Source organism: Emys orbicularis, chromosome 3 (genome assembly GCF_028017835.1).
Source record: "Emys orbicularis isolate rEmyOrb1 chromosome 3, rEmyOrb1.hap1, whole genome shotgun sequence".
NCBI lineage: Eukaryota > Metazoa > Chordata > Testudines > Emydidae > Emys > Emys orbicularis.
The window spans coordinates 182,276,445-182,304,411 of record NC_088685.1 but is presented as its reverse complement, the minus strand read 5'-3'; the positions used below and the strand labels follow the sequence as shown (position 1 = coordinate 182,304,411).

General features: G+C 47.7%; 1 protein-coding gene and 1 pseudogene across 1 annotated transcript; one reads left to right on the top strand and one right to left on the bottom strand.

Annotated features, from left to right (window-relative positions):
- Window positions 1-7,945: 7,945 nt before the first annotated feature.
- On the bottom strand, window positions 7,946-14,763 carry EPCAM (epithelial cell adhesion molecule). The gene is made up of 9 exons (XM_065401669.1): window positions 14,694-14,763; window positions 13,867-13,971; window positions 13,106-13,349; window positions 12,679-12,744; window positions 11,057-11,120; window positions 10,236-10,337; window positions 9,885-10,079; window positions 8,999-9,040; window positions 7,946-7,987 (listed from the first exon to the last, which is right to left on the bottom strand). Exons 1-9 carry the CDS (start codon window positions 14,761-14,763, stop codon window positions 7,946-7,948), a joined length of 930 nt encoding a protein of 309 aa, XP_065257741.1.
- A 9,554-nt stretch (window positions 14,764-24,317) lies between these two features.
- LOC135876300 (DNA (cytosine-5)-methyltransferase 3B-like) lies at window positions 24,318-27,441 on the top strand (annotated as a pseudogene).
- The last annotated feature ends 526 nt before the right edge of the window (window positions 27,442-27,967 follow it).

The following is a 27,967-nucleotide window of genomic DNA, read 5'->3' as shown; positions in this document are numbered from 1 at the left end:
AGGAAAATGCGGCCCAATATAAAAAGCTCTTCTGCAATTTTTTAAGAGTACCAGTGCAAGTTATGAACAAGATATGAAATACAGTGGATGGTGGTCATAGACTCAGAAATGAGTCTGTTATGCCACAAAACCCAAGAAACAGTAGTAGTTCCGGTTTGACTGGTGAGGCAACAGGACAGAGCTCTGTCTCTCTGTGTGAAGGGAGCTTTGCTGGTGGAGAAACAGGCCTGACATTCAGGGCAGCCACAGGGGGAGAAGAACTTAGCCCCCAGGAGAGAGCAACTGTTTTGGACACTGGGGATGACCCCAGTAGTGAGTTGACTTTACTTTTTGCTTGGGAACATTTGGGGCTAAGCTCCTCCAGCCCGCCAAAGGGGCTAAGACTGTAGGAATGCTCAGTGGATGCAGGGGACAGAGACTTCCTGCCCTATTCCCTTCCCCCCCGCAACCTGGGAAGGTCCAAAAGGGGCTGCTATTCCAGCCACACCATAACAGTTCTATATATTTAATTATGTTTCTGCTTGGAGCAAGACACAGCTTGCTTAAATTAACCAACTTAAAAAAAACATGCTTTATGATTTGTCCTTCTCTAACCTTTTTAATCTTTATTTTAAAAAGATGTATAAAGTATCATATTTTTTACACTTTTTACAGAGCTTTTAAAAATGCCTGCTCCCTAGCCCAAGGAACTTGTGCAAATGGAAAATTCAGATAATATTTAATGTGTGTCATATAACTGGATGTAGTGTTTAGAATCTTTTAGTATAGCTTTTAAAAAAGAAAACAAGGAAACTAGTTGAGGTCTGCTTCAGCATGGCTGCACGACTCAGGCACTCTCACTTCTGGTTTCTCTCTTCCCTCATCCCCCCACATATTAACTTGTATGTAATTATATAGGGTTACCATATTTCCACAAGCAAAAAAGAGGACACGGGGGGGGGGAGGAGCCCCGCTCTAGCCCCGCCCCTGCCTCACCCCATCCACTCCCTCCCACTTCCCACCCCCTGATTGCCCCCTCAGAACCCCCAACCCCCCCCCGCTCCTTGTCTCCTGACTGCCCCCTCCTGGGACCCCTGCCACTAACTGCACCCTAGGACCCCACCGCTTATCTAAGCCGCCCTGCTTCTTGTCCCCTGACTGCCCCCTCCTGAGAACGCCCTACGACCCTACCTGTCGCCTGACTGCCCCGACCCTTATCCACACCCCCACCCCATATTCACACCCCCGCCCCCAGACAGACCCCCGGGGACTCCCATGCCCTATCCAACTGCTCCCCACCCCCGACAGGACCCCCAGAACTCCTAACCCATCCAACCCCCTCTGCTACCTGCCTGCCTCGACCCCTCTCCACACCCCTGCCCCCTGACAGCCCCCCCAGAACCCCAGACCCATCTAACCCCCCCTGCTCCCTGTCCCTGACTGTCCAAACCCCTCTCCACACCCCTGCCCCCCTGACAGCCCCCCCCCGACCCATCTAACCCCCCGCTCCCTGTCCCTGACTGTCCCAACCCCTCTCCACACCCTTGCCCCCCTGACAGCCCCCCCCCCAAACTCCCGACCCATCCAACCCGCCCTCCCTGTCCCCTGACCAGGGCCAGCTTTAAAGAGCCCAGGAATCGGGCTGCGCTCCGGCCGGGGTTGCGGGGCTTGGGGCCGGGCCAGAGGTGCTCGGCCGGCGCTGCTGGGGCCCGAGCCAGGCCGGGGGTGCTGGGGCCCGAGCCAGGCCGGGTCCTGGCCGGCGTTGCTGGGGCCCGAGCCGGGGGTGCTGGGGCCCGAGCCGGGCATGCTGGGGCCCGAGCCGGGCCGGGCGGGCTGGGGCCCGAGCCGGGCCGGGTCCGGGCTGGGGGTGCTGGGGCCCGAGCCGGGCCAGCACTGCTGGGGCCCGAGCCAGGCCGGGTCCGGGCTGGGGGTGCTGGGGTCCGAGCTGGGTCCGGGCTGGGGGTGCTGGGGCCCGAGCTGGGCCGGAGCCGCTGGGGCAGCCGGGCGCCGCTCGGCCCGGGCCAGAGGGAGCCGCTTGGCCAGGGCCGCGCCTCCCCGGAGCTCTCCTCCTCGCGCCCCCCCCGCCCCAGCTTACCTGCTGCTGCCTCCCGCTTGCCCCTGCTTCTTTTCAGACTTCCCGCGAAGATCTGATTCGCGGGAAGCAGGGGAGGGGGAGGAGCAGGGGGGCAGAGCGTTCAGGGGAGGGGAGGAGGGGGAAGACAGCTGCCGGCCGGACAGCATGGTAAGGCTGCAGGGGATGGGGGGAGCCGGGAAGGGGCTTTGGGTGCCCAGCGGCGCTTGGCCGCCGCTTTTCTATCTATAAATAGCCGACCGGGGGGAAATCCCGGACATTTTTAGATTTTTAAAAATCCCCCCCGGACGGCTATTTATAGACCGAAAAGCCGGACATGTCCGGGGAAATCCGGACATATGGTAGCCCTAAATTATACTATTTGCTAGCAAGTGCTTGCTCAGTAAAGAGACAGAACTAGGTAAAGCCCAGTGCAACTGCTTAAAAAAAGAGATTAATAGAAAGCAATTGTTGAAACAGTTCTGAACAATGCAAATAACCATTTTAAGTGCTGATCTACACACAGTTTATGTACCATTCTAACTATCTCAGTTTAGGAATAGATATGGTTAAAGCAATACAACGCCCTAGAGTGGATGCAGTTTTGCTAGTTTAAAAGTGCTTTTATTGATATAGCTTATCTTTGTAAACTACACTGATATGAGTACCTTTATATCAGTATAACTGCATCTGCATTAGGGGGCTTATCTCCCTGTGTTTCTAAACCAAAATAGTTAAAACTGTGCAGCAAGTGTGTGTAAACAATACTTAAGAAAACAAAGAAACACAGACTTCATTATAAAAACAACGAGGAGTCCTTGTGGCACTTTAGAGACTAACACATTTTATTTGGGCATAACCTTCGCGGGCTAAACCCACTCCATATCTGATGAAGTGGGTTTTAGCCCACGAAAGCTTATGCCCAAATAAATTTGTTAGTCTCTAAGGTGCCACAAGGACTCCTTGTTGTTTTTGCTGATACAGACTAACACGGCTACCACTCTGAAAGAATTCATTATGTTACTGCCGGATCAGCTCTTTGCACTATAGCAGCGTTAACTCTTGTACAGTGTTATTAGCAAACAAAAACTAAGTTTAGTGGCAGTTAAGGTTGTAACAAGACATACTCTATCCACCCCAAACCTTAAAAGCATGGAAATAAGCATGCAAAACCTTAACAGTGACCTCATATGCTTTTATATCAATTATATCAACAGCACCTCTGAATGTCACACATTTTCTGCATTTAGGGAATTATTCTGTGGTAACGCTGCTGAGGTCACTGTTAAGGTTTTGCATTAAAGTGCAAGTTTGAGGAAGCTGGGGTATATGGTACATGGCCATCCAACATCTTGACAGATGAAAAGAAACATGACAAAGTCAGTCAATCAATGGTGCTTGACAGTCATGTGGGAGAAGAGCCTGATGTGCAAGCGGCAGACCTTCCTGGCTTGCCTATGGGCCTCAGCCTGGGCTCTCTGATGGCTCTCCATGATGACTGCTCCAGACAGAGCAATTGTGGGCAGGGGTCTCCCAGTTGTCAGTGGGAATGCTGAATGTCTTGAGACCTTGCTTGACCTTGTCGCTGTATTGGAGCTTTGGCCTTCCTCTGCACCATGGGCAGTTCTTAAGTTGGCCATAAAGCCAGGGACACCGGAACGGGGGGGGGCAAGGCAAGGGAAACTCAGACAATGCTTCATTTTCATGCTGGATAGTTGCCTTCATTCTTAAATAGGGAGATCTCTTTTTGTGGACAGCCAGTTTTCGACAGGATCTTGTATATGCCATTCCTGGTAACCGTGTCAAAGGCCTTTTGTAGGTCAACAAATGCTACATAGAGAAATGCGTGTTCATCACAGCTTTTTTTTGCAACAAGCGCAAGAAGCTGGAGTACATACGCACCTTTTGGTATCTGTTGCAGATGGAAGTGAAAGTCTTGTGGAGTGTGTTATCAATAGTGTTGTATGGCAATATAAAGGTAGAAAGGAATGCACACATTTCCCCCCTTATTTCCACTCTTTTAAGGTTTTGTGTGGATCAATCATGTCATGTTGCAACTTTAACTGTCCCAAAACATAGTTTGTTTGCTGATTTCCTATTTTTTTTATTCAGCTTTAGTGTATCTCAGTAGATAACTCTGCAGAATCAGGGAGAAAGGAAGCTGCACCTGCCTGAGATCACATGGAGGAACTACACTGCTAAAGTATCAGAGGGGTAGCCGTGTTAGTCTGGATCTGTAAAAAGCAACAGAGAGTCTCCACGAAAGCTTATGCTCCAACACATCTATTAGTCTTAAAGGTGCCACAGGACTCTCTGTTGCTTTACACTGCTAAAGCTGCTCTGGACTGCATTGACTCTTCTGAAGAGTGTGAGAGGCTGACACACATCTCAGTAAACCCTGTATGTATAACAGTTTATCCCTGTTTAAGAATTACTGAAAGTAAGTACACCATGATCAAACCTCCATGCTTAGCAGTGGTGACGTAACCTGTGAGCTGGAGGGAATTTCATGAAGGAATTTATCTCATCACTCACTTCCTGAAACTCTCCCAGCTTCTTGTGGACTTCTGGGTGCACATGCCTACATTGTACCAGCAGGTCTGGGTATTGGGCTTCCTGTTCCTCTAGACCCCCCCATCTCTTGCCAGCATAAAGCATACCTCTCAACCTTCAAAGATGCCAATGTGGGTCACCGGCAAATGTGATGGCTGCTATCTTGGCCAACACCATATGGATTGAACTGATGACCTACAGAAGTGAAAGTTTGAGTCTTTAGCATGTTTGCTAAAGACCAAGTCTCTTGGAGTGAGAACTGTCAGACTCTCATCCTCTGTGGACCATGGGGGCATAGAAGGTAGGGTTACTAACTTTAGTTGGACGTATTCCAGGTAGTTTCATCAGATGACAATCTTTAATTACAGATTAATATTTAATTCCTGGAGACTTGGCAACCCTAACGAAACACACGCTGACCAGTGGGTTACACAGGCAAAATGTTTTACAAACTGAAATGTGAAACATGTATTTTTGTGATTCGCACCTACTTTTCAGATCATAGTTTTTAAATCTGTTTTAAAGTCTTCCCTCTATTACATGCAACCATACCACCCTACATAGAACAGGAGCAAGGTTTCAACACCTTGACCATCATCAGGTCCCTGTCTTAGGCTGCCTTACTACTTGAGCTACAGGAGTAACTGCTAACCAATAGAGGAGGACTTGACACTTTCCAAGTGGGTTTCACACCTGTTTACTAGAAAGCAGTAGAAATGGGAGATTAGGAATCCTGTATTCTATTCCTGGCTCTGGGAGAAGTGCGTGCTTTATAGTGATTAACACAGGATAACCCAAACCGGTCTAGTCACCCTGAAAGGCAGCATAGGGGAGTGGCTAAGATTGTAGATTTTCATGTTAGACATGTGGTTTATGACCTTGCATAAACTCTGTTAACATTTTAAAAATGGAGAGAGTGTTCAACAGCAATTCTCTTTTAGATTGAGATTATGGCCTTAGGCCCAGATTCTCAAGGTATTTAGGTGTTGCTGCACTCAGTGTTGCAATACCTAACTGATTTAGAAGCCTAAATCTTATTTTCAAAAGTGATTTCTAGACACAAGTTTAGATCCCATTGTTCTGTGGATTTAGCTTGACATGTATTTTCTGTTATGGCTAAAAAGTTATAAATTGTTCTAACACAGCTGTGTAACTGATATTTTAGGAATCAGCAAATGAAGAGCAAACATGGCTAAAGGCCAAGATCCAGACTGTCTTTGATTTCTTGCAAAAAATTTACAACAAAAGCAAGACAATCCAGTGTAAAATTGCAGGGGTGATTTTGAAGTTATTCATTCCACAGCCATATTATTTTCCAGTCAAACCACCAAAAAAAAATTTAATAGGAGTCAAAGTCTACATTGCCTTTCGGCATTTTCCATTTCAGTGAGATTTTAACAAAAATTTAAAGCTCCTGTTAAACAGAAATCTGTAATGCAACCTTAACTATGGTGCAAGCTTCCACTGCACCATAACCCCTCAGTATTTCCAGTGTGCTCCACAGCATCTACAGGTTTAAAACCTGTTCCCTTTGAGACTGGAGTACTGAGTCCAAAGCAACCAGACTCCACAGGAACATTTCCATTAACAAGCCTGAATATGTAGTAAAACCTCAACCATGAGAGCAGAGCCATTAAAGTTACCTAGTATTCAGTTTGTTACACATCTTAGACTGAAAGCAACTGGGTTAAGATTTGTGATTTAGGGTTTATTGTTAGAAGAATTGGAGGAAGGGGAAGGGATCACTACTTTTAGTAGAGACTTCAAGTTAAACTCAGCTCAAAAATGGATGAACCTCTTATATTCTTGCAACCTTTTAAAAAACAAGAAAGGAGTTCTCCAGTCAAAACTAGAGACAAAGCTTGATTGGATATTGAAACAGCCCTCTGTTCTGCTGAGTATTGATAATTACCAAGGATCCAATTTAGTTATGGATTCTGTTACTTTAAGGAACCTCTGACTTCCTCAGCTTTAGCCTGAGTGGGGGCAGGGACTGGAGCTGTCTGCCCCCCCCCCCACACACACACTCCCATGACAGCAACTGAGGCTTCATTTCACTCCAGTGGTCAGTCCCCCTCTCCCCCATTATTTTTAGTGACAGTCAAGGACAGGTTGCAGGCTTCTGTGAATTTTTGCGTATCGCCACCTGTCCCTGAATGTCACTAAAAATAACCATGACAAAAATCTTAAGTATTACTAATCCAAAAATTTTTTAAACAGTTTTTATTTGGAGGTGTTTGACAGCCATTTTTACATTAGATCTTGCCCCCACCCCCAAGATTTTTGGCACTTGAAAGATTATACATTATGATTTATGCAAAGCTCATGATAGGCACAGCTAACAATGTATTAAAAGGGCAAGTCTGGATAAAATACTGAGTTCCTTACTGAGTAGGAACTGGGGTTGAGGAACTTGTGTCATAGGAATCTGCATTTTTTAAATACAGTTGTACAATTATATGGACGAGGACCCCCTTCCCCACAAATCAAAGCTACACATGCATTTACTGTGTTAGTATTTAACAACTGGGTAGTCTTTGGCTTTGATACAATTTATCCATTTAAAATAGAAATGGATGCCATGTTTATATCCTGTCTGCAACAAGCATGCCAGAAGACAAGAGCTTAAACAGTTTGCGCCCAGCCAGAAAGGTGGTTGGCCAATACAATAAGGATGTTTAGGTGCACGTACGACATGGCACTTGAATTTCTCTGGGAAGATTGGATCACATGCATGTCTGGGTTGCTTACTTTCTTCTGTAGATATTTTTACACGGTAGCACAGAGGATATTATATTATTCTGCTAGTCTAGTTAAACTAAAGTGACTATAATAGCAGGCAATTTGTTTTAGAGTTTTATTAAATTCAAGTCATAAAAAAGTTACAGCAAATGTATCAAAGACAGTGTACAATACAGACATCCTTAAAAACAAAGCCATATTCAACTGTACATGAGCCAGATAGCAGGTATTCGGAGTTCTGTAGCTATATCCTGACAAGGCCAGCCTCAAAAAAATAAAATGTGTATTTAGATTAATTTTCCATTATTTGTAGTAGGAAGTTTGTAATAGATCTGTAACTCTGACGTACGAGTTACTGCAACACTTCTGCAGTTCAGTTCATCATTACAATCTCTTGGAGTTAGCCAGATCCCAAATTAAACCTGTACCCCTCCCACCCCCTCAAGATTGGCGACAATAGTACTAGTACTTATCCTATCTATGCTCATTCAAATTTGAGAGATCACCAAGTTACATAATTTTTCCCCGTAGACCAAACATACACAAATTTAAATCCACACTTCTAGTCTTAGTTCACAATTTGTCTTCTAGTGACTTCAGTTATGGGTTTAGTTCTCTTTGCATTTCATTCATTTCCTTTGCCTGGTGGGGAAGGAAGAGGAGAAAAATGTTAATGGTACAGATGTTGGAAGACAATTCTATTTACCTCCTTAAAGCCACTGGGGGGAGGGAGGTGGCAGCAGTCACTCCCCTGTCCCTCTATTAGCTTTGCCACTGCCCCAAACACCTATCAAAGCCAGACATTTTCATCCCATGGTTGCGTAATTCATGGCCATAGCTTCACTCAGCCAAATAGAAAATAAAATCCTCCTCCTGCGAACACTTACTCATGGGCTTAACTCCGTTACTGGGAACTTAATGCCTGCATAAATGTTTGGGCTTAGTGCACCAAATATGCATTAACCTTGCTCATATAAGAGGTCTGTCACAATGCTATGACAAGTTTTAGAGTTGCGTCTCCCTTTTCCAAAAGGGTGTTTATTAGACATCAGTACATAGATCATAGTCTGCAACCAGGAGATCTAGTCAAATCTGGTGATGCAGCTGCTACTTCTACTGCTGTGACATCACACAATTCTAGGCTTGCCAGTGCTACTTCAAGAAACCCCAAATTTGAATTTTTCCTTCCGCGTGGCAGAGAGCAGAAGTGAAGAAGTTTTAAGCTAGATGCTTTATGCCTCTCTCATTTGAGGCCTCAGTCTCAAGGTACAGAAGTACCAGACAACAGTTCCTCTTGGCATCAGACTGCCCCCATCACCAAGAACATTACTTGTATATAGTCATAATCCTGTGGATATTAGGAAAGGGTGTACCTAAACAGAAATATGGACTTACAATAACTGGTTTATTACACAGCAAGTGGCCAGCAAGTATTAAAAACCATGAGCTCTGGCCACACTAAGTCATTGCAGCTAGAGTCACTTGTATATGGACACAAAGCTTTGACATTTGTTTTGCAACCCACACAAAAACAAATTTTGCCTTAGTTGGAAAATGAGTCTTTCCCCCTAGAAAAATCCGGAGGAAAGTGACACAAACTTCTATGAAGGCATGGACTATCTAATGAAGTGTTTTGGGTCTTTTAGAACTTACCTCACTCTTCTCATACTTTCCTCTCCTTCTCCTAGTGATAACCTGTAAAAGACAGACAGGTTAGACAGTTAAGTCAAGCATCACAATTCAGTGTTAAGCTTCATGCCTGCTCGGTGCTTTAAAGTTTCCCAAACCGTGAGTCCTTAAGGAAGGGAAAGAAAAAAAGAGTTTCTGCTACCCACTTTACTACACTGGACTAGCAGATTTAAAAAACCACCTTATCTCCATCCAGATACAGATTTAAGTTATCTTATCTTCCACTCTCCCAATCCCTCCTATCTCCAAAAGATCACCTACTTGTGTGCTGCACCAGAGCTACAGAGAAAACAAAGAACAAAAACAGGCTTTTCATTCAGAGTCTGAGCTCAGAAGGAGACAAGTATGAGGTCTGTCATTTTTTTTTTTTTACAGTCAGATTACAGACTGAGTGCAACTGATTTTACAGAAATCATTTTCTGCTGTAATATACATGATTGCTTCTCTGTAGTCTACACTAATGTTTCCCAACTGGTGTGCCATAGCACAGCCGTGTGCCGTCAGGCCCAAACAGGTGTGCTGTGGAATTTTTTGAAAAAGTACATGTGAGAACAAGTGAGGGAACGCCACCTTCTCATTAGCCATCGGCCTCGCCTATTTCAGGGCAGAGCAACCAACCAGAGCTTACTCGCTCTTCCTCCCTCCCCTCTCGTGTGATCAACAGGTCAGCTCCTGTGCCCGTCCCCTTCCCTCCTGTAGTCATTTGCTGGGGAGGGGGGTAGGAGAAGGAAGAGCCCCTGGAGCTTGAGGTGTGCTGCAGCTGAGAAAAAAGTTTGGGACGACTGGTCTAGAGTGCTGGTACAAAGTGTACATTGCCAGTATTACTAAACTTGTTTACAACTAAACTTACCAGTACAACAATTCCAGCAACAATTGCTAGTATCACCACTACAATGACGGCAATAACGCCAGCAGTCAGACGTTTCATGGAAAACTCCGGTGGCTTTTCATCAACATAGTAGATTAGAGCTTGATCAAATTTTAGAGGTTCTTCACTGATGTTAATCTGTAGCATGCCATTCTGAAGTAGAGAGTCACCTTTGACCTGTGAGAGGTTGAAGAGGTACTTATTAGCACACTGCTCTTATGCAATAATCCATCTAAAAACAATGTTGGATACAACTCAAATTATAAGCCAGTACACTTGAATATAGTTGTTAGAAGTCACTGTTTTGAAAGCAAACTATTAATGCAGTCTTACATCTTTTTCAAAGTAGTACGCCACATCAGCTATATCCACATCCTTGCCAGACTTCTGGGAAACATTTTGCTTCAGTTCAATAGTGATATAAGGGTTTTCATACTGCAAGAGTGAAAGCAGTGTTACTGTTATTACTTCCTTGTAAACAACTGGACTAATGAAAAAATTAACAAGTCATTTATAATGTTTTAAAGCAATCCCATAGAGTTATGCTCTTTTTAATGTTACTGATGAGCAGTTTTACAGATTGAGACCAAGAAGATGGAAATACCAAAAATAGCACACTAGATGCTGCTTAACCATTCCATGGTTCCAATACAAGTTATCTATATGGTGGGAGGAGGAATTTTAGAATTATTTTGGACAGTGAATTGATGAGAATTTGCAGCAGCCTTTACTCTGATTTTTCCAATTCATGAGCAGCTCAAGATTTTGGTCATGTCTGAAGAGATTGTCAGGACAGGATTCACAGGAAAGGGAAGGTAGGGGCAGTGTCTCAGAAGCATGTTCTACAGTAGGAGTAGATTCCCCACAAACAAGGCACATCTCCTCCCTTCTTGGGGAGAGAATGGAGAAAATCCAACTCTAAATCTAATCCAGATCTAGGCACTGCCTACCCTTCAGTCTCTACTTTAGTCAATTGAATGATTACACTGAAACAATACCATCATCCTTTCTATTCAACTGGAATATTCCAATTTAACAGTGTTTTATAGTCATACTAGCACCAGAATGCTTGCTTTGTATGAGCTCAATCTTAAAGTGATATTAAGATGACTTCCAGATATATTTCTAAGTAAAGAAAAAGGTATGCCTCTTACCAGAACATCATTTATATACTTTGGATTCAGCAAGTAACGCGTGTTAAATTCATTTTTGATGGTTCTGCAAAAAAAATTACAATATTAAAATGTAGCAACTCTAAGTTTACACAGAAGCTAAACAGCCACCCAAACATATTGGGAGTCTTCATTTTCATGAGTAATAAGAGGCCTATAGGAGGAATTATGTTCAACATATAGCAACAGCTCCAGTGGCAATTGGCACTTTCATGGGAGTGTATGATAAAGCATTGTGAAGGCCAAGTCAAAACTTCTAATAAAGTAAGTCAGGTATTGTGACGCTTGCAATATTTGCCTTTTTATTATTAAAACCCCACCTCAGTCTCAAGTGATTATATGACAGTTTTAATCTTAAATTTCTAGCCCTCACAGTTGCAGGGAAGAGCAAGATAGTGGGACGCAAGTGTAACTCAAAGGCTCAAACCAGAAGGCCAATTATTTTTGGTGTTCTAACTACAATATTGCCAAACCTAAGAATTTTTATTTTACTTAGTTTAAATTAGAGCTGTTAAACAATTAAAAAATTAATCACGAGATTAAAAAAAATAATTGCGATTAATTGCACTGTTAAACAATAATGGAATACCATTTAAATATTTATGGATGTTTTCTATGTTTAAAAATATATTTCAATTACAACAAAGCATACAGTGCTCACTTTATACTATTTTTGATTACAAATATTTGCACTGTTAAAAAAAAGAAATAGTATTTTTCATATGTAACAAATCTATAACTGCACTCAAAAAACAAAGGAAACCTTTAAGTGCCTACAAGTCCTCTCAATCCTACTTCTTGTTCAGCCAATCGCTAAGATTATCTCCCATAAATGTAAACAATGCTGCCCACTTCTTATTTACAATGTCACCTGAAAGTGAGACCAGGCGTTTGCATGGCGGTTCTGTAGCCAGCATTGTAAGGTATTTACTTGCCAGATATGCTAAATATTTATATGCCCCTTCATGCTATCTGGCATGTAAATACCTTACAATGCTGGCTACAGAACCGCCATGCAAACGCCTGGTCTCACTTTCAGGTGACATTGTAAATAAGAAGCGGGCAGCATTATCTCCTGTAAATGTCAAAAAACTTGTTCAGCCAAATGCTAAGACAAACAAGAAGTAGGACTGAGTGGACTTGTAAAACTTTAGAGCCTACATTGTTGTTGGTTTGTTACATAACTTCACTTCCAAACAAACAAACACAAAACAAATCTACATTTGTAAGTTGCACTACAGTACTTGTAAGAGGTGAATTGAAAAATACTATTTCTTTTGTTTATCTTTTTTACAGAGCAAATATATGTAATCAAAATAAAAGGGAGCACTGTACACTTTGTATTGTAACTGAAATCAATATATTTGTAAATTTAGAAAAACATCCAAAAATGTGAATAATAAATTTAAAACGGTATTCTATTATTGTTTAACAGTGTTATTAGCTTGATTAAAAAATTAATCGTTCTGTTAATTTGTTTTGAGTTAATCGCTGGAGTTAACTGCAATTAATTGACAGCCCTAGTTTAAATGTACTAGTGAAAAATAAACATCCTCAACTGCATACTATAGCAAACAGCAGATGTTTTAATTTGATGCACTTACTCCTTCAAACGAGAAGGATCCACAGCTGTACTTCTCTCAGCATGTTTTGTTTCAATGATGATCCAGCTGAAATATAAAAGCCAAGCAGTTAGAGCAAATATTTTAAGTATCTACAAAGTCAGGTACACCAACATATTAAAATATTTTGCCTACTCATGTTCGGAGGTCCATGTTACCCGATTTTTATTTTTAAATTAAGTTGTGAGCAAGAAGGACTAAAAACTTCTTTCCACCATTCCCTGCACATTCACACAGACGTATTAAATGAAGTATCAAATTATTTTAAAACTGATTAAGTTATTAGGAGGTTAGGACCACTGGATTCTTGGTTCACATATACACTCCTAAGTTCTCCCTTATGTACAAAATACAGTGGGCAAGTCATGTACTATTAGACTATGGCACCATAATGTATTACAAGACTGACCTTGTTCTGACTAGTTCACTGCACTGAAAGTTTGTGTCACCCTTTTCAGTTCTTCTTGCTCCAGCACTGTTCACACACCAGCAGGAAGTTCCATTGCACTGCCTAGCCTTGAAGATGCCACTGTTTTCACAGTCAGGATCATAAATGCCATCGTTGTCTACATATGCATACTTTGGTCTCTCCCTACGACCAGACTTCTTTAAGGCAGCCATTTCTGCCTTCATCAGCAGACATTTTGAAGTCACTAAGAATAGTTAAAAAAAAAAAAAAAAAAAGTTTTATCTTGAAAGTTACCAGAACCATTGGTTCAAAACATCATTGACTGGTTTTGGTTTGCTATATGTAGAATGATGTTGTATTGAAAGGCAGCAATTTTAAAGCTGCTAAAAGGAAACATTACACAAAAGTCATCTGTGGAAGGCCTTACCAGGGGACAGAGGACAAGGATTTTTTTTTTTAAAAAAGGGGGGGTGTATATATAGATTTGAATAATGAGAACTTGTTTAGACACGACAAACAAATTTGACCCGGAGCATGAGGGGTTTATAACCTTTTCAATCAGTAACAGAGGGTTAGGAAGCTTTCCCTAAGGGTGAATTATTCCTTAAGTGCCCATTTTGTGGCTTCTTGTCCTTTCCTCTGAAGCAGTCAGCACCAATCACTGCCAAAGCAGTCCAGTGGTCAGACCTAGTAAGTTATTTGTCACCCGAAAAGATAACAGTAAGAAGCTGTCCAAACCAAGGAGCGTAGGCGATACTTACGTGTGTCACACTGGATTGTGACTTGTGACCCAATGGATGTACACTCGCAGATACCGGAATTGTTAGTGCAGCTGATTGTGCGTTTGTTGTTGGCACATGTACAACCTAGAGAGATTTAAAACCCCCAAGAACGCTGTGAGTACTTAACCCTTTACAAACATGGCCCACTTCCCCTTTTAGCACTTTGCGGACGAGTGCCGAGACAAAGCGTAGCGGAGTGACTAGCGCCAGGCCAACCTGCGCACCTCAAAACAGGAACTGGAAGGGAGAATTTCTCGGCTCCTCAGGCCATGCTGAGACCGGCCCCACACCCAACAGATGGTTTCGCCTCCCCCCAGACGGCCAAGTATTTCTCCGTGCAGCGCCCCCAGGATCCGCCGTGCGCGCCCCTTCGCAGCCTGCCCACGGGAAACTCCCGGGCTCGGCACCGCACGGAGGAGCAGGGCGGGGGCAGCTCGGGAGCGGGACGTTAGACGGGGGGGGGGGGGTTATCGAGACCCAGCCAGAGCCCAGCAGGTGCTCGGGGCGCGGCTCAGCCGCCCAGATGGGAACGGGGCGCTCCCGCCCGGCGCTTTCCCAGCCCTGCGGCGCGCCCGGCTCCCTCCCCCGGGGGCTCGGCCCCCCAGGAGCAGGCGGAGCCCGCGTTAGCCACAGCCCCAGCGGCGTCTGGAGCGCCGCGGCGGAGCTCGCCTCGCCCTGCCGCACAAGGAGCCCGGCCAGCCGCTGCCCAAGGGCGGGAGGTCCCGTTTTGGGGCGCGGGACCGAGCGGCAGCTCCCCGGGCCGGGCCATCTCGGGCACCCCGCGGGCGGGCGGGGGGGGTACTCACTCTGGTCCTGCTGAGCCCAGCACACGGCGGCCACCAGCAGCAGCAGCGCAGCCCCGCGGAGCAGCTCCATGGCTAGCGGGCGGGGAGTCGGGGATCCGGGGTCCGGAGCGCTTGGCCCTGTAGGCTGCGGGAGAGCGACCTGTGCGTGCGCCTCGGGGAACCGCTCCCAGTCACTGATTGAGCTGCCCGACAGGTTCCGCAGGTAGTGACCGAGCCTCGCCGCGCCGCGCCTCCCTTCTCCGGTTACACCCACCTGGGGCCGCTGCTGCCACCGCCGCTCCTCCCCCTGCGATCGCTGGCGCTGCCCCACCCGGCCAGGACGGGCTAATAAACCCCGCTGCGCCTGAGCGAAACTGAGTGACTCAGTGGGGGCGGGGTCCCAGCCTCGGTGCCTCACCTGGGGCGCCCCGGGGCCGGCGACCATATATAGCTCTTCCGGGGCGGGGTGAAGCAAGGAGACAATGGGGTGGGGGAGAGGGCTCACCTCCGGGGGAGCGGAGCAAGGCAGGAGGGCACTGGGAAGAAGGGCATTGAGGGGGCAGCAGTAGGGGAGCCATGGGACGGGATCCCCTGGTCCTGAGGGGCTTGGCCTGGAAACAGGTAGCGGGGTCTGATGGCCCTTGGCAAGCTGAGTACGTGCCAATACAATGACCGAGGACGGAGTGGGTTGGAAAGAGGAGGGATCTACAGGGCGAGTAGAGGCAAGGGAAAGCGAGAGGAGAGGAGGGCAAGGTGCATAGAAAGGGGAGGGAAAGGATGATGGAGGAAATGAGGAACGTCATGAATGAAAACAGGACATGACCTGCACTAGGAGGTTTTGCTCTCCAGGACAAGAAGAAACTGTTACTCATCCTGGAGTGATCCCTGCCTTCTTTTGGTTTTGAGGCGTGGGAACTCACTTTTCTATGACCCCTTTGCTAGTGGAATAAACATGCCCCTTTCTTGTTCGTGATACCTATGATCTAATTTTTTAAGCTCATCTCAGATTCCCAGATATCCCAATTGTTGTATTGGGCTGTTTGTGTGTTGGCGTAGGTATGTCATTGTAGCTATGCCAATCCACCTCTACCTCGATATAACGCTGTCCTCGGGAGCCAAAAAATCTTACTGCGTTATAGGTGAAACCGCATTATATTGAATTTGCTTTGATCCACCGGAGCGCACAGCCCCGCCCCCCCGGAGCGCTGCTTTACCGCATTATATCCGAATTCGTGTAATATCGGGTCGCGTTATATCGAGGTAGCGGTGTATAACCCTATAGCACTTTCAGAAGTGGTGTGCCGAGTCTTCATTTATTCACTCTAATTTAAGGTTTCGCGTGCCAGTAATACATTTTAACCTTTTTAGAAGGTCTCTTTCTATAAGTCTATAATATATAACTAATAATATATAACTAAACTATTGTATGTAAAGTAAATAAGGTTTTTAAAATGTTTTAATTTAAAATTAAATTAAAATGCAGAGCCCCCCCAGACCGGTGGCCAGGACCTGGGCAGTGTGAGTGCCACTGAAAATCAGCTCACACATGCCATAGGTTGCCTACCTCTGCCTTATAGCATACATGCAGCATACACCAGTGGAAGGGTTTTCTGTCCACATAGTAACACAACCTGCTCAAACAAAGGCATGGTTTACACCTAAAACTTAGGTCAGCCTGGCTGCATTGCTTAGGGCTGTGAAAAATTTGATGCCTTATGCAACATAGCCTCCACTGGAGACACAGTTAGGTTGATAGAAGATTTCTTCCATTGACCAGCTACTGCTTTTCAGAGAGGTCAATTAACTACATCAATGGGGAAAAAATCTATCCATCAATGTAGAAAGTGTCTATGCCCCAGCTGCAGTATCACAGCTGTGCTGCTGTAGTGTAGACATACCCCAAGTTAGCTGTGTCAACAGAAGCATTCTCCCATCAACATAGCTGTGTCTACACTGGGGGTTAGGTTGGAATAGCTATGTTGGTCAGGGGTGTGGGTTTTTTTTTACAGCCCAGACTGATGTAGCTATCATAATCTAATTTTTAAGTGTAACCCAAGCCCCAGTTTAGCTATAGCAGAATAACTTTTTCTAAAACTATTGATTTAGGAAGGGTTTTTTAACTTTATTTAGGAAGTTTTAGTAGGTTTAAAAATCCTTGCTATATAAATATCAGAAACAAAAATAACCATTACAACAGCGAGCTTTTGTTTAGAGAAATATACAGTAATATAATAATCTGATTTTTCTATTTAACGGGCTGTTACCATATTACAGAGTGAGAATATTTACACTACGCATGACATGTTTCTGGTGATTTTATTAAATTGAGAGACATCTCTGATTTGCATGTACTTAATTTTAAGCATGTAAGTAATTCTTTTAACTTCAGATTTTCTTAAAGTTAAGCATTTGTAATAAACCTTGCAGGATTGGGACCCAGGTTTTGTTTAAACCATTGTTATTTTTAGGTATGAGGAATATGAATAACACAGCTCACAATCTTATGAGGCTGAAGTTGGTTCTTTGTTCCTTATTCAGAGGCTGACTTAAAAAAAACAAGTAAAACTTTGTATTGCAATAGAACTGTTTTTAAGAATACACTTTTCTGAGACACAAGCAAAGCTTCTGATCCATACAATGTAAATGTCTCTTACTTTGAATAAGTAACTGAGATTTGAGGATGTGTCAAAGACAAATTGTCACCCCAAGTGATTCATATCTGCAACCATTCAACATTTCTGAAGAACCTGAGGGTATGTCTACACTACGAAATTAGGTCGAATTTATAGAAGCCGGTTTTATAGAAATCGGTTGTATACTGCCGATTGTGTGTGTCCCCACATAAAATACTCTAAGTGCATTAAGTCGGCGGACCGCGTCCACAGTACCGAGGCTAGTGTCGACTTCCGGAGCATTGCACTATGGGTAGCTATCCCACAGTTCCCGCAGTCTCCGCCGCCCATTGGAATTCTGGGTTGAGATCCTAATGCCTGAATGATGCAAAACAGTGTCGCGGGGGGTTCTGGGTACATGTCGTCAGGCCCCTCCCCCTCCATCAGAGCAACGGCAGACAATTGATTCGCGCCTTCTTACCTGGGTTACCTGTGCAGACAACATACCACGCCAAGCATGGAGCCCGCTCAGCTCAGCTCACCGTCACCATATGTCATCTGGGTGCCGGCAGACATGGTACTGCATTGCTACACAGCAGTAGCTAATTGCCTTTTGGCAGTAGACGGTGCAGTATGACTGGTAGCCTTCATCGGCGATCTGGGTGCTGGCAGACGTGGGGCTGGCAGACGTGGGGCTGCATTGCTACACAGCAGCAGCCCCTTGCCTTTTGGTAGAAGATGGTGTATTATGACTGGTATCCGTCGTCGTCGTACTGCAGTGGCTGAAACTCCGTATGTCCCCCAGTCGCTGCCTTCCCAATGACGATGATGGCTATCAGTCGTAGTACGCTATTTTCTGCCAAGCGCCCAGTATTTTCTGCCAAGCACCCAGAAGATGCCGAGGGCTATCAGTCATGCTGCACCGTCGTCTGCCAGCTTAAGATGTAAAAAATAGATTTGTTCTGTATTCATTTGCTTCCCCCTCCCTCCGAAATCAGCAGCCTGCTAAACCCAGGGTTTTGAGTTCAATCTTTGCGGGCGGCCATTCTGTGTGACAGTTGTTTGTGTTCTCCCTGATGCACAGCCACCTTTGTTGATTTTAATTCCCTGTACCTGTACGCCATGTCGTCACTCGCCCCTCCCTCCCTCCCCCGGTCCATCAGATACTAGTTTCGCGCCTTTTTTCAGACCAGACGCCATAGCACTGGGATCATGGAGCCCGCTCAGATCACCGCAGCAATTATGAGCACTATGAACACCACGCGCATTGTCCTGGAGTATATGCAGAGCCAGGACATGCCAAAGAAAAACCAGGACCAGCCGAGGAGGCGATTGCAGCGCGGCGACGAGAGTGATGAGGAAATTGACATGGACATAGACCTCTCACAAGGCACAGGCCCCAACAATGTGCAAATCATGGTGTTACTGGGGCAGGTTCATGCCGTGGAACGCCGATTCTGGGACCGGGAAACAAGCACAGACTGGTGGGACCGCATCGTGTTGCAGGTGTGGGACGATTCCCAGTGTCTGCGAAACTTTCGCATGCGTAAGGGCACTTTCATGGAACTTTGTGACTTGCTTTCCCCTGCCCTGAAGCGCCAGAATACCAGGATGAGAGCAGCCCTCACAGTTGAGAAGCGAGTGGCGATAGCCCTGTGGAAGCTTGCAACGCCAGACAGCTACCGGTCAGTCGGGAATCAATTTGGAGTGGGCAAATCTACTGTGGGGGCTGCTGTGATCCAAGTTGCCAGGGCAATAAAAGACCCGGTGATATCAAGGGTAGTGACTCTGGGAAACGTGCAGGCCGTAGTGGATGGCTTTGCTGCAATGGGATTCCCAAACTGTGGTGGGGCGATAGACGGAACCCATATCCCTATCTTGGCACCGGAGCACCAAGCCACCGAGTACATAAACCGCAAGGGGTACTTTTCAATGCTGCTGCAAGCCCTGGTGGATCACAAGGGACGTTTCACCAACATCAACGTGGGATGGCCGGGAAAGGTACATGATGCTCGCGTCTTCAGGCACTCTGGTCTGTTTCGAAAGCTGGAGGAAGGGACTTTCTTCCCGGACCAGAAACTAACCGTTGGGGATGTTGAAATGCCTATCATGATCCTTGGGGACCCAGCCTACACCTTAATGCCATGGCTCATGAAGCCGTACACAGGCAGCCTGGACAGTAGTCAGGACGTGTTCAACTACAGGCTGAGCAAGTGCCGAATGGTGGTGGAATGTGCATTTGGATGTTTAAAAGCGCGCTTGCGCAGCTTACTGACTCGCTCAGACCTCAGCGAAAAGAATATCCCCATTGTTATTGCTGCTTGCTGTGCGCGCCACAATATCTGTGAGAGTAAGGGGGAGACATTTATGGCGGGGTGGGAGGTTGAGGCAAATCACCTGGCCGCTGATTACGCGCAGCCAGACACCAGGGCGGTTAGAAGAGCACAGCAGGGCCTGGTGCGCATCAGAGAAGCTTTGAAAACGAGTTTTGTGACTGGCCAGGCTACGGTATGAAACTTCTGTTTGTTTCTCCTTGATGAACCCTCCGCCCCCCCACACCCCGTTCACTCTACTTCCCTGTAAACCAACCACCCCACCTTCCCCTCCCCCCCTCAAGCACCGCTTGCAGAGGCAATAAAGTCATTGTTACTTCACATTCATGCATTCTTTATTAATTCATCACACAGCTAGGCGGATAATTGCCAAGGTAGCCCAGGATGGGTGGGGGAGGAGGGAAGGAAAAGGACACACTGCAGTTTAAAACTTTAACTCTTATTGAAGGCCAGCCTTCTGATGCTCAGGCAATCATCTGGGGTGGAGTGACTGGGTGGCTGGAGGCCCCCCCACCGTGTTCTTGGGCGTCTGGGTGAGGAGGCTATGGAACTTGGGGAGGAGGGCTGTTGGTTACACAGAGGCTGTAGCGGCGGTCTCTGCTCCTGCTGCCTTTCCTGCAGCTCAACCATACGCTGGAGCATATCAGTTTGATGCTCCAGCAGCCGGAGCATCGACTGTTGCCTTCTGTCAGCAAGCTGACGCCAACGATCATCTTCAGCCCGTCACTTGCTCTGTTCATCCCACGATTCAGCCCGCCACCTCTCCTCTCGTTCATATTGTGCTTTTCTGTAGTCTGACATTGACTGCCTCCACGCATTCTGCTGTGCTCTGTCAGCGTGGGAGGACATCTGGAGCTCCGAGAACATATCATCCCGAGTCCGCCGTTTTCTCCTTCTAATCTTCACTAGCCTCTGTGAAGGAGAAACATTTGCAGCTGGTGGAGGAGAAGGGAGAGGTGGTTAAAAAAGACACATTTTAGAGAACAATGGGTACACTGTTTCACGTTAAATTTTGCTGTTCACATTACACAGCACATGTGCTTTCGTTACAAGGTCGTATTTTTCCTCTTAAATTGAGGGCCTGCCAGTTTGGTGTGAGAGATCACTCACGCAGTGCCAGGCCACAGATTTCAGCTTGCAGGCAGCCATGGTAAGACACAGTCTTTTGGCTTTTTTAACCTTCTTAACATGTGGGAATGGTTTCAAACAGTAGTGCTCTCATTTTCCATACCAAGCACCCGTTGGGTTGGCCATTTAAAATGGGTTTGCAATGTAAAAGGAGGGGTTGCGGTTTCAGGGTTAACATGCAGCACAAACCCAACTAAGTCCCCTCCCCCCCACACCCAAATCTCGGGGATGATCACTTCACCCCTCCCCCCCACCGCGTGGCTAACAGCGGGGAACATTTCTGTTCAGCCGAGCAGGAACGGGCACCTCTGAATGTCCCCTTAATAAAATCACCCCATTTCAACCAGGTGACCGTGAATTATATCACTCTCCTGAGGATAACAAAGAGCGATAAGGAATGGATGTTGTCTGCATGCCAGCAAACACCGGGACCATACGCTGCCCTGCTTTGTTATGCAATGATTCCAGACTACGTGCTACTGGCCTGGCGTGGTAAAGTGTCCCACCATGGTGGACGGGATAAGGCAGCCCTCCCCAGAAACCTTTTGCAAAGGCTTTGGGAGTACATGAAGGAGAGCTTTCTGGAGATGTCCCTGGAGGATTTCCATTCCATCCCCATACACGTTAACAGACTTTTCCAGTAGCTGTACTGGCCGCGATTGCCAGGACAAATTAATCATTAATCATTAAACACGCTTGCTTTTAAACCATGTGTAATATTTACAAAGGTACACTCACCAGAGGTCCCCTGTGTGCCCTCAGGGTCTGGGAGCACGCCTTGGGTGAGTTCGGGGGTTACTGGTTCCAGGTCCAAGGTGATAAACATATCCTGGCTGTTGGGGAAACCGGTTTCTCCGCTTCCTTGCTGCTGTGAGCTATCTACATTATCTTCATCCTCATCTTCCTCGTACCCCAAACCCGCTTCCCTGTGTGTTTCTCCATTGAAGGAGTCAAAGCACACGGTTGGGGTAGTGGTGGCTGCACCCCCTAGCATGGCATGCAGCTCTGCGTAGAAGTGGCATGTTTGCGGCTCTGCCCCGGACCTTCCGTTTGCCTCTCTGGCTTTGTGGTAGGCTTGCCTTAGCTCCTTAAATTTCACGCGGCACTGCTGTGCATCCCTGTTATGGCCTCTGTCCTTCATGGCCTTGGAGACCTTTTCTAATATTTTGCCATTTCGTTTACTGCTACGGAGTTCAGCTAGCACTGATTCATCTCCTCATAGGGCGAGCAGATCCCGTACCTCCCGTTCGGTCCATGATGGAGCTCTTTTGCGATCCTGGGACTCCATCACGGTTACCTGTGCTGATGAGCTCTGCGTGGTCACCTGTGCTCTCCACGCTGGGCAAACAGGAAATGAAATTCAAACGTTCGTGGGGCTTTTCATGTCTACCTGGTCAGTGCATCTGAGTTGAGAGTGCTGTCCAGAGCGGTCACAATGAAGCACTGTGGGATAGCTCCCGGAGGCCAATAACGTCGAATTCCATTCACACTACCCCAATTCCGACCCGCTAAGGCCGATTTTATCGCTAATCCCCTCATCGGAGGTGGAGTAAAGAAACCGGTTTAAAGGGCCTTTTAAGTCGAAAAAAGGGACTTAGCCGTGTGAACGTGTCCAGGCTTAATTCGATTTAACGCTGCTAAATTTGACCTAAACTCGTAGTGTAGACCAGGCCTGAGACATGCCACTCCCAAACCTGAGGTTTAATTTCTGCACCAAATTGTGCCACGTCTTGTCCTCCCCTCTCCCCTCTCCCTTTCCATTTTGCCACAACTCCTTGAATAAGGAACTGGGTTTGACTTGTTGTAAAATGAGAAAATATCTCTTGGGTCACCTCAATGACACAGCCCTGTGGCTGTTAGTTGATTCTGAAGAACCCAGGACATGCCACTCTCTGCCAGAAACCTCAGTTTTGGGGCAAATTCCTACCTCATCTTTCACGCTCTCCCCTTCATTTTTTCAGTGCTCCTTAGAGGATAAGGAACTGAATATAACTTGTGTTAAATGATAAAATACTTCTGGGGTGATCACAAGTAGCATGTCTTTGTGACTATTTGATAATTCTGGAGAGTCCAGGATATGCTGTCCCCTTACCAGAACCTGAGCCCTGGTCTACACTATGGGGTCAGGTCAAATGTAGCCGCGTTAGGTTGATTTAAAAATGATTGCGTCCACACAACCAACCCCGTTCCGTCGACCTAAAGGGCTCTTAAAAAAATCGACTTCTGTACTCCTCCCCGACGAGGGGAGTAGTGCCAAAATTGACCTTGCTGGGTCGAATTTCGGGTAGTGCAGACGCAAATCGACAGTATTGGCCTCCGGGAGCTATCCCAGAGTGCTCCATTGTGACTGCTCTTTGCTCTGGACAGCACTTTGAACTCCCATGCACTAGCCAGGTACACAGGAAAAGCCCCGGGAACTTTTGAATTTCATTTCCTGTTTGGTCAGGGTGGCAAACTCACCAGCACTCAACAGCACAGGTGACCATGCAGTCCCCCCAGAATCGTAGAGCGTAGAATGTTTCTACGTTCCCCCATCATCTCCGTCCCTGAGGTTATCGCAGGTTAGAAGGCGAAAAAAACGCACTCGCGATGACATGTTTTCCGAGCTCATGCAGTACTCCCGCACTGATAGGGTACAGCTTAATGCATGGAGGCATTCAGTGGCAGAGGCCAGGAAAAAATTAAGTGAGCACAAAGAGTGGAGGCAGGACGTGATGCTGAGGCCAATGGGGGAGCAAACGGACATGATGAAGCATCTATTGGAGCTGCAGGAAAGCCAACAAGAGCACAGACCCCCACTGCATCCACTGTATAACTGCTTACCCTCCTCCCCATGTTCCATAGCCTCCTCACCCAGACACCCAAGAACGCAAGGGGGGAGGCTCCGGGCACCCAGCCACTCCACTGCAGAGGATGGCCCAAGCAACAGAAGGCTGTCATTCAAATAGTTTGATTTTTAGTGTGGCTACAATAAGCAATGTGGCCTTGTCCTTCCCTCCTCCACCACCCCACCCAGGCTACCTTGTCCGTTATCTCATTTTTTAAAATTAATTAATTAAAGAAAGAATGCATGGTTTCAAACAATAGTTACTTTATTTCAAAGGGGGGAGGGTGGTTGGCTTACAGGGAATTAAAATCAACAAAGGGGGTGGGTTTGCATCAAGGAGAAACACACACAATTGTCACACTGAAGCCTGGTCAGTCATGAAACTGGTTTTCAAAGGCTCTCTGATGCGCAGTGCGCCTTACTGTGCTCTTCTAATTACCCTGGTGTCTGGCTGCTCAAAATCAGATGCCAGACGATTTGCCTCAACCTCCCACCCCGCCATAAATGTCTCCCCCCTTACTCTCACAGATATTATGGAGCACACATCAAGCAGCAATAACAATGAGAATGTTGGTTGCGCTGAGGTCTGACCTAGTCAGCAAACAGCGCCAGTGACCTTTTAAACGTCCAGAGGCACATTCTACCACCATTCTGCACTTGCTCAGCCTATAGTTGAACTGCTCCTTACTACTGTCCAGGCTTCATGAGCCATGGGAGCATGGGGTAGGTGCGACTGTGTGGTGCTGCTGGCTGGGAGAGCAGCCTGAGGCAGAAGCCTCCAGCTCGCATGGTATTCCAGGCAGGACTGAATCTCCATAAGATGAAACTTAAAGAAGAGAATGACCTGGAGTCTCTGGCTCCTATTTGGTGCTCTAAGAGGAGGATGGCCATGTCTGTCCAGGCGCCCCTGATCGACCTCACTGAGGAGGATTCCAAGGAGTCCTCCCAGAGCAGCAGTACCACGTATGCCAGCAGCACCCAGGAGGACCAGAACGGATCCCCAGAGCTCATCGCTGGGGAGCAGGAGAGCAGAGTTGCAGGGGAAGTGGTGGAATACCAGGATAGGAAAGATTTTGGAATTGGGGAGCTCATATTGGGGAAGATCAAGGGCTTCTCCTGGTGGCCTGCAATCATCGTCTACTACAGAATCACATCCAAACGTCAGGCAATCTCCAGAATGTGCTGGGTGCAATGGTTTGGGGACGGGAAGTTCTCTGAGGTTTCAGCAAACAAGCTGGTGGGTCTGATGGCTTTTAGGCAGCATTTCAACCACTCCACGTTTAATAAGCTGGTCTATCAATGAGCTGTACACTATGCCCTGGAGGTTGCTAGGAGCCAGGCAGGGAAGACGTTCACAGAACCCCCGGCCAAGCGGCTAAAGACTAATTTCTGCAACAACAGCAAGGAGCGGGTGAAGGAGGACCAGAGCAGAGAGCAAATGCTTTCCAAAGTCACAAACAATAACAGGAGCCTTGAAGACAGTTGTTTATCATGCAGGAGAAAAAACCCAGCCACACTCCACCCGCTGTTTGAGGGGGGTCTTTGTCAGACTTGTAGGGATCGATTCCTGGCAATACCGGATTTATAATGGTGCCAGTGGCGCCACTGGCGCCGGGCCCACGCTCCAAAGGGGCCCCAGCCGAGCCTCTCTTCTCCAGGAAGCTTGGTGCTGCTGTGCCTGGGGCTCTGTCCTGCTGTTGCAGGGCAGCCGGCAGCAAAGCTCCCCGGCCTCCCCCTCCCCCCGCCTCTTCCCCACCGTGTTGTGTACTCATCCCTCCTCCTCTCACTCTCTCTCCCTGGTCCTGATCAGCTGTTTGGGGGGGGGGGGGAGGGAGCAGCAGCCACGCCGCCTGGACCCCGGGCAGGGTGAGTCTGCTTCTCAGGAAGGAAGCGATTTTTTTACAGGCTGCCCCCTTTTCCCAGATCTTCCTCCCTGTCCTCCTCCAGTTGCACCCCCTACCCTTCCCATGCAAGCCAATTTTTTTTAATGGCAGGCTGCGGGTCCCGGCCGCCGCTGAGCCTGCTGCCGACCTGGGGTTCTGTTCACTCAGCCGGCAGCGGGCTGAGCAGGGCCAGCAGTTGGCCGACTCCTGGCAGCTGGGGTCCCAGCCACCAGCCCCGCTCAGCCTGCTGGGGTCCCAGCCAACTCCGCTCAGCCTCCTGCCGGCCTCGGTGAATGGTCTGGGGTACCGTTCACCCAGGCCGGCAGGAGGCTGAGGTCCCAGCCACCGGCCCCGCTCAGCCCACTGCCGGTCTGGAGTTCCGGCTGCCGGCCCCTTGCCAGTCGGGGTCCCGGACGCCGGATCCGCTCAGCCTCCTGGCGGCCTGGGTTTCCATTCACCCAGGCCGCCAGGAGGCTGAGCGGATCCGGCGTCCGGGACCCTGGCTGGCAGGAGCCAGCAGACGGAACCCCAGACCGGCCGCCGGCCCTGCTCAGCCCGCTGACGATCTGGGGTTCCGTCTGCTGGCCCCTTGCCAGCCAGGGTCTCAGCCACTGGCCCCGCTGAGCCTGCTGCTGGCCTGGGTGAATGGCAGGAGGCTGAGCGGAGTCGCCGGCTGGGACCCCGGCTGGCAGCTGAGTCAACGGAACCCCAGGCTGGCAGTAGGCTCAGCGGTGGCTGGGACCCGCAGCCTGCCATTAAAAAAAAAAATCAGCTCGCGTGCCACCTTTGGCACGTGTGCCGTAGGTTGAGAACCCCTGTTCTAGTGTATACAGTGTATACTATGTATACTATGTGTACTGTAGTTTATGGTAATTTTCACTATACGCGATTTTCCTCTTACGCGCTGACCTTAGAACCTAACCCCCGCGTAAGATGTGACTCCACTGTATTCATTTTTGAAAATTTATAATAAGCGATGCTCTGGAGGGGAGGAGGGGGGCGCAAGGTGGAAGTTTCGCCTAGGGTGCAAAATATCCTTGCACCGGCCCTGGATACTGTGTCAGCTGATCCCCACAGTCTCCAACCTACCTGGGCAGTACAGCAGACATGGCCCTGCCCACTAGCTCCTCTCCACTCCCTACCCCACCCACCACTTGCCCCCCCTTAAGGCTTAGCCCTCTTACTTTTAAAAATGATTGCTTCCCCCCCCCCCCCCCATGCCTTTCTGGCAGCCCTGTTAACAGGTATCCAGTTTTAGACTGTTTTCCAGTAGAAAACGGGACCTGAGTGTCCGGTTAGCAGTGCTGACTGGAAACTAAATGTCCGGTTATAGGAGTAACCACATTAGCCTCCACTCCTCCCACCCCAGAGGGCTGGAAGAGAACCTGTCCTGCTGCTGTGGGAGGAGGGGCAGCTCAGTGCAGAGAGAGACAAAGAGAATGGGCTAGAACCAGGTAGGTACCCGCTCTATGTGGGCAGGGGCGGAGGGATCCTGTTTACCCCCTCCCCAGCCCTGCTGCACTTGCAGTTTACCCCTGACCCCTCCCTTGCTCCAGAGACCAACCCTAGCTCCTGCCCCACTGTGCTTTTACCCCCGGCCCCTTTTACAATAATTCCCCAGGGGGGCCCACAAATAAGTTTGGCGCCAGGCCCACAAAAAGTTAATCTGGCCCTGATTCCTGGAGCTCTTCTACATGTACGATGAGGACGGGTACCAGTCCTACTTGCCCCATCTGCTGCGAAGGCAAGGAGCTGCTGCTGTGTAGCAATGCCAGCTGCTGCAGGTGCTTCTGTGTCGAATGCTTGGAGTTCCTGGTACTGCAAGGTACCTCGGCCAAGGCAAAAGAGCAAGAGCCCTGGAGCTGTTACATGTGTCAACCACAGAAGTGCTATGGGGTGTTACAGCACCGACCGTACTGGAATGTACGGCTGCAAGACTTCTTCACCAGCGACAAAGGACGGGAATATGATGCACCTAACATCTAAAAAGGCCTGCACATTTCCCAGAGTCACTACCCTTGATAACAGAACATCAATGATTGCATTGGCTACTTGGATCACAGCAGCCCCCACAGCAGACTTGCCCACAACAGCAGCGGTGATGGTGAGCTGAGCAGGCTCCATGCTTGTCGTAGTATGGCGTCTGCATGAGTAACCCAGGAAAAAAGGCGCGAAATGATTGTCTGCTGTTGCTTTCACGGAGGGAGGGGCGACTGACGACATGTACCCAAAACCACCCGCGACAATGTTTTTGCCCCATCAGGCATTGGGAGCTTAACCCAGAATTCCAATGGGCAGTGGAGACTGCGGGAACTGTGGGATAGCTACCCACAGTGCACTACTCTGTAAGTCGATGCTAGCCATGGTAGTGAGGACGCACTTCGCCGACTTAATGCGCTAAGTGGGGACATACGCAATCGACTGTATAAAATCGATTTCTAAAAATCGACTTCTATAAAATCGACTTAATTTCATAGTGTAGACATACCCTTAGTTTCTGTACAAACTGGCT

Excerpts from the sequence above, each read along its gene's own strand:
- EPCAM (XM_065401669.1), bottom strand. The coding sequence starts at position 14,763 with ATGGAGCTGCTCCGCGGGGCTGCGCTGCTGCTGCTGGTGGCCGCCGTG. Across the intron at positions 13,972-14,693 it reads CTGGGCTCAGCAGGACCAGA|GTTGTACATGTGCCAACAAC; the intron begins GTGAGTACCCCC and ends AAATCTCTCTAG. Across the intron at positions 9,041-9,884 it reads TTGCTGGAATTGTTGTACTG|GTTATCACTAGGAGAAGGAG; the intron begins GTAAGTTTAGTT and ends TGTCTTTTACAG.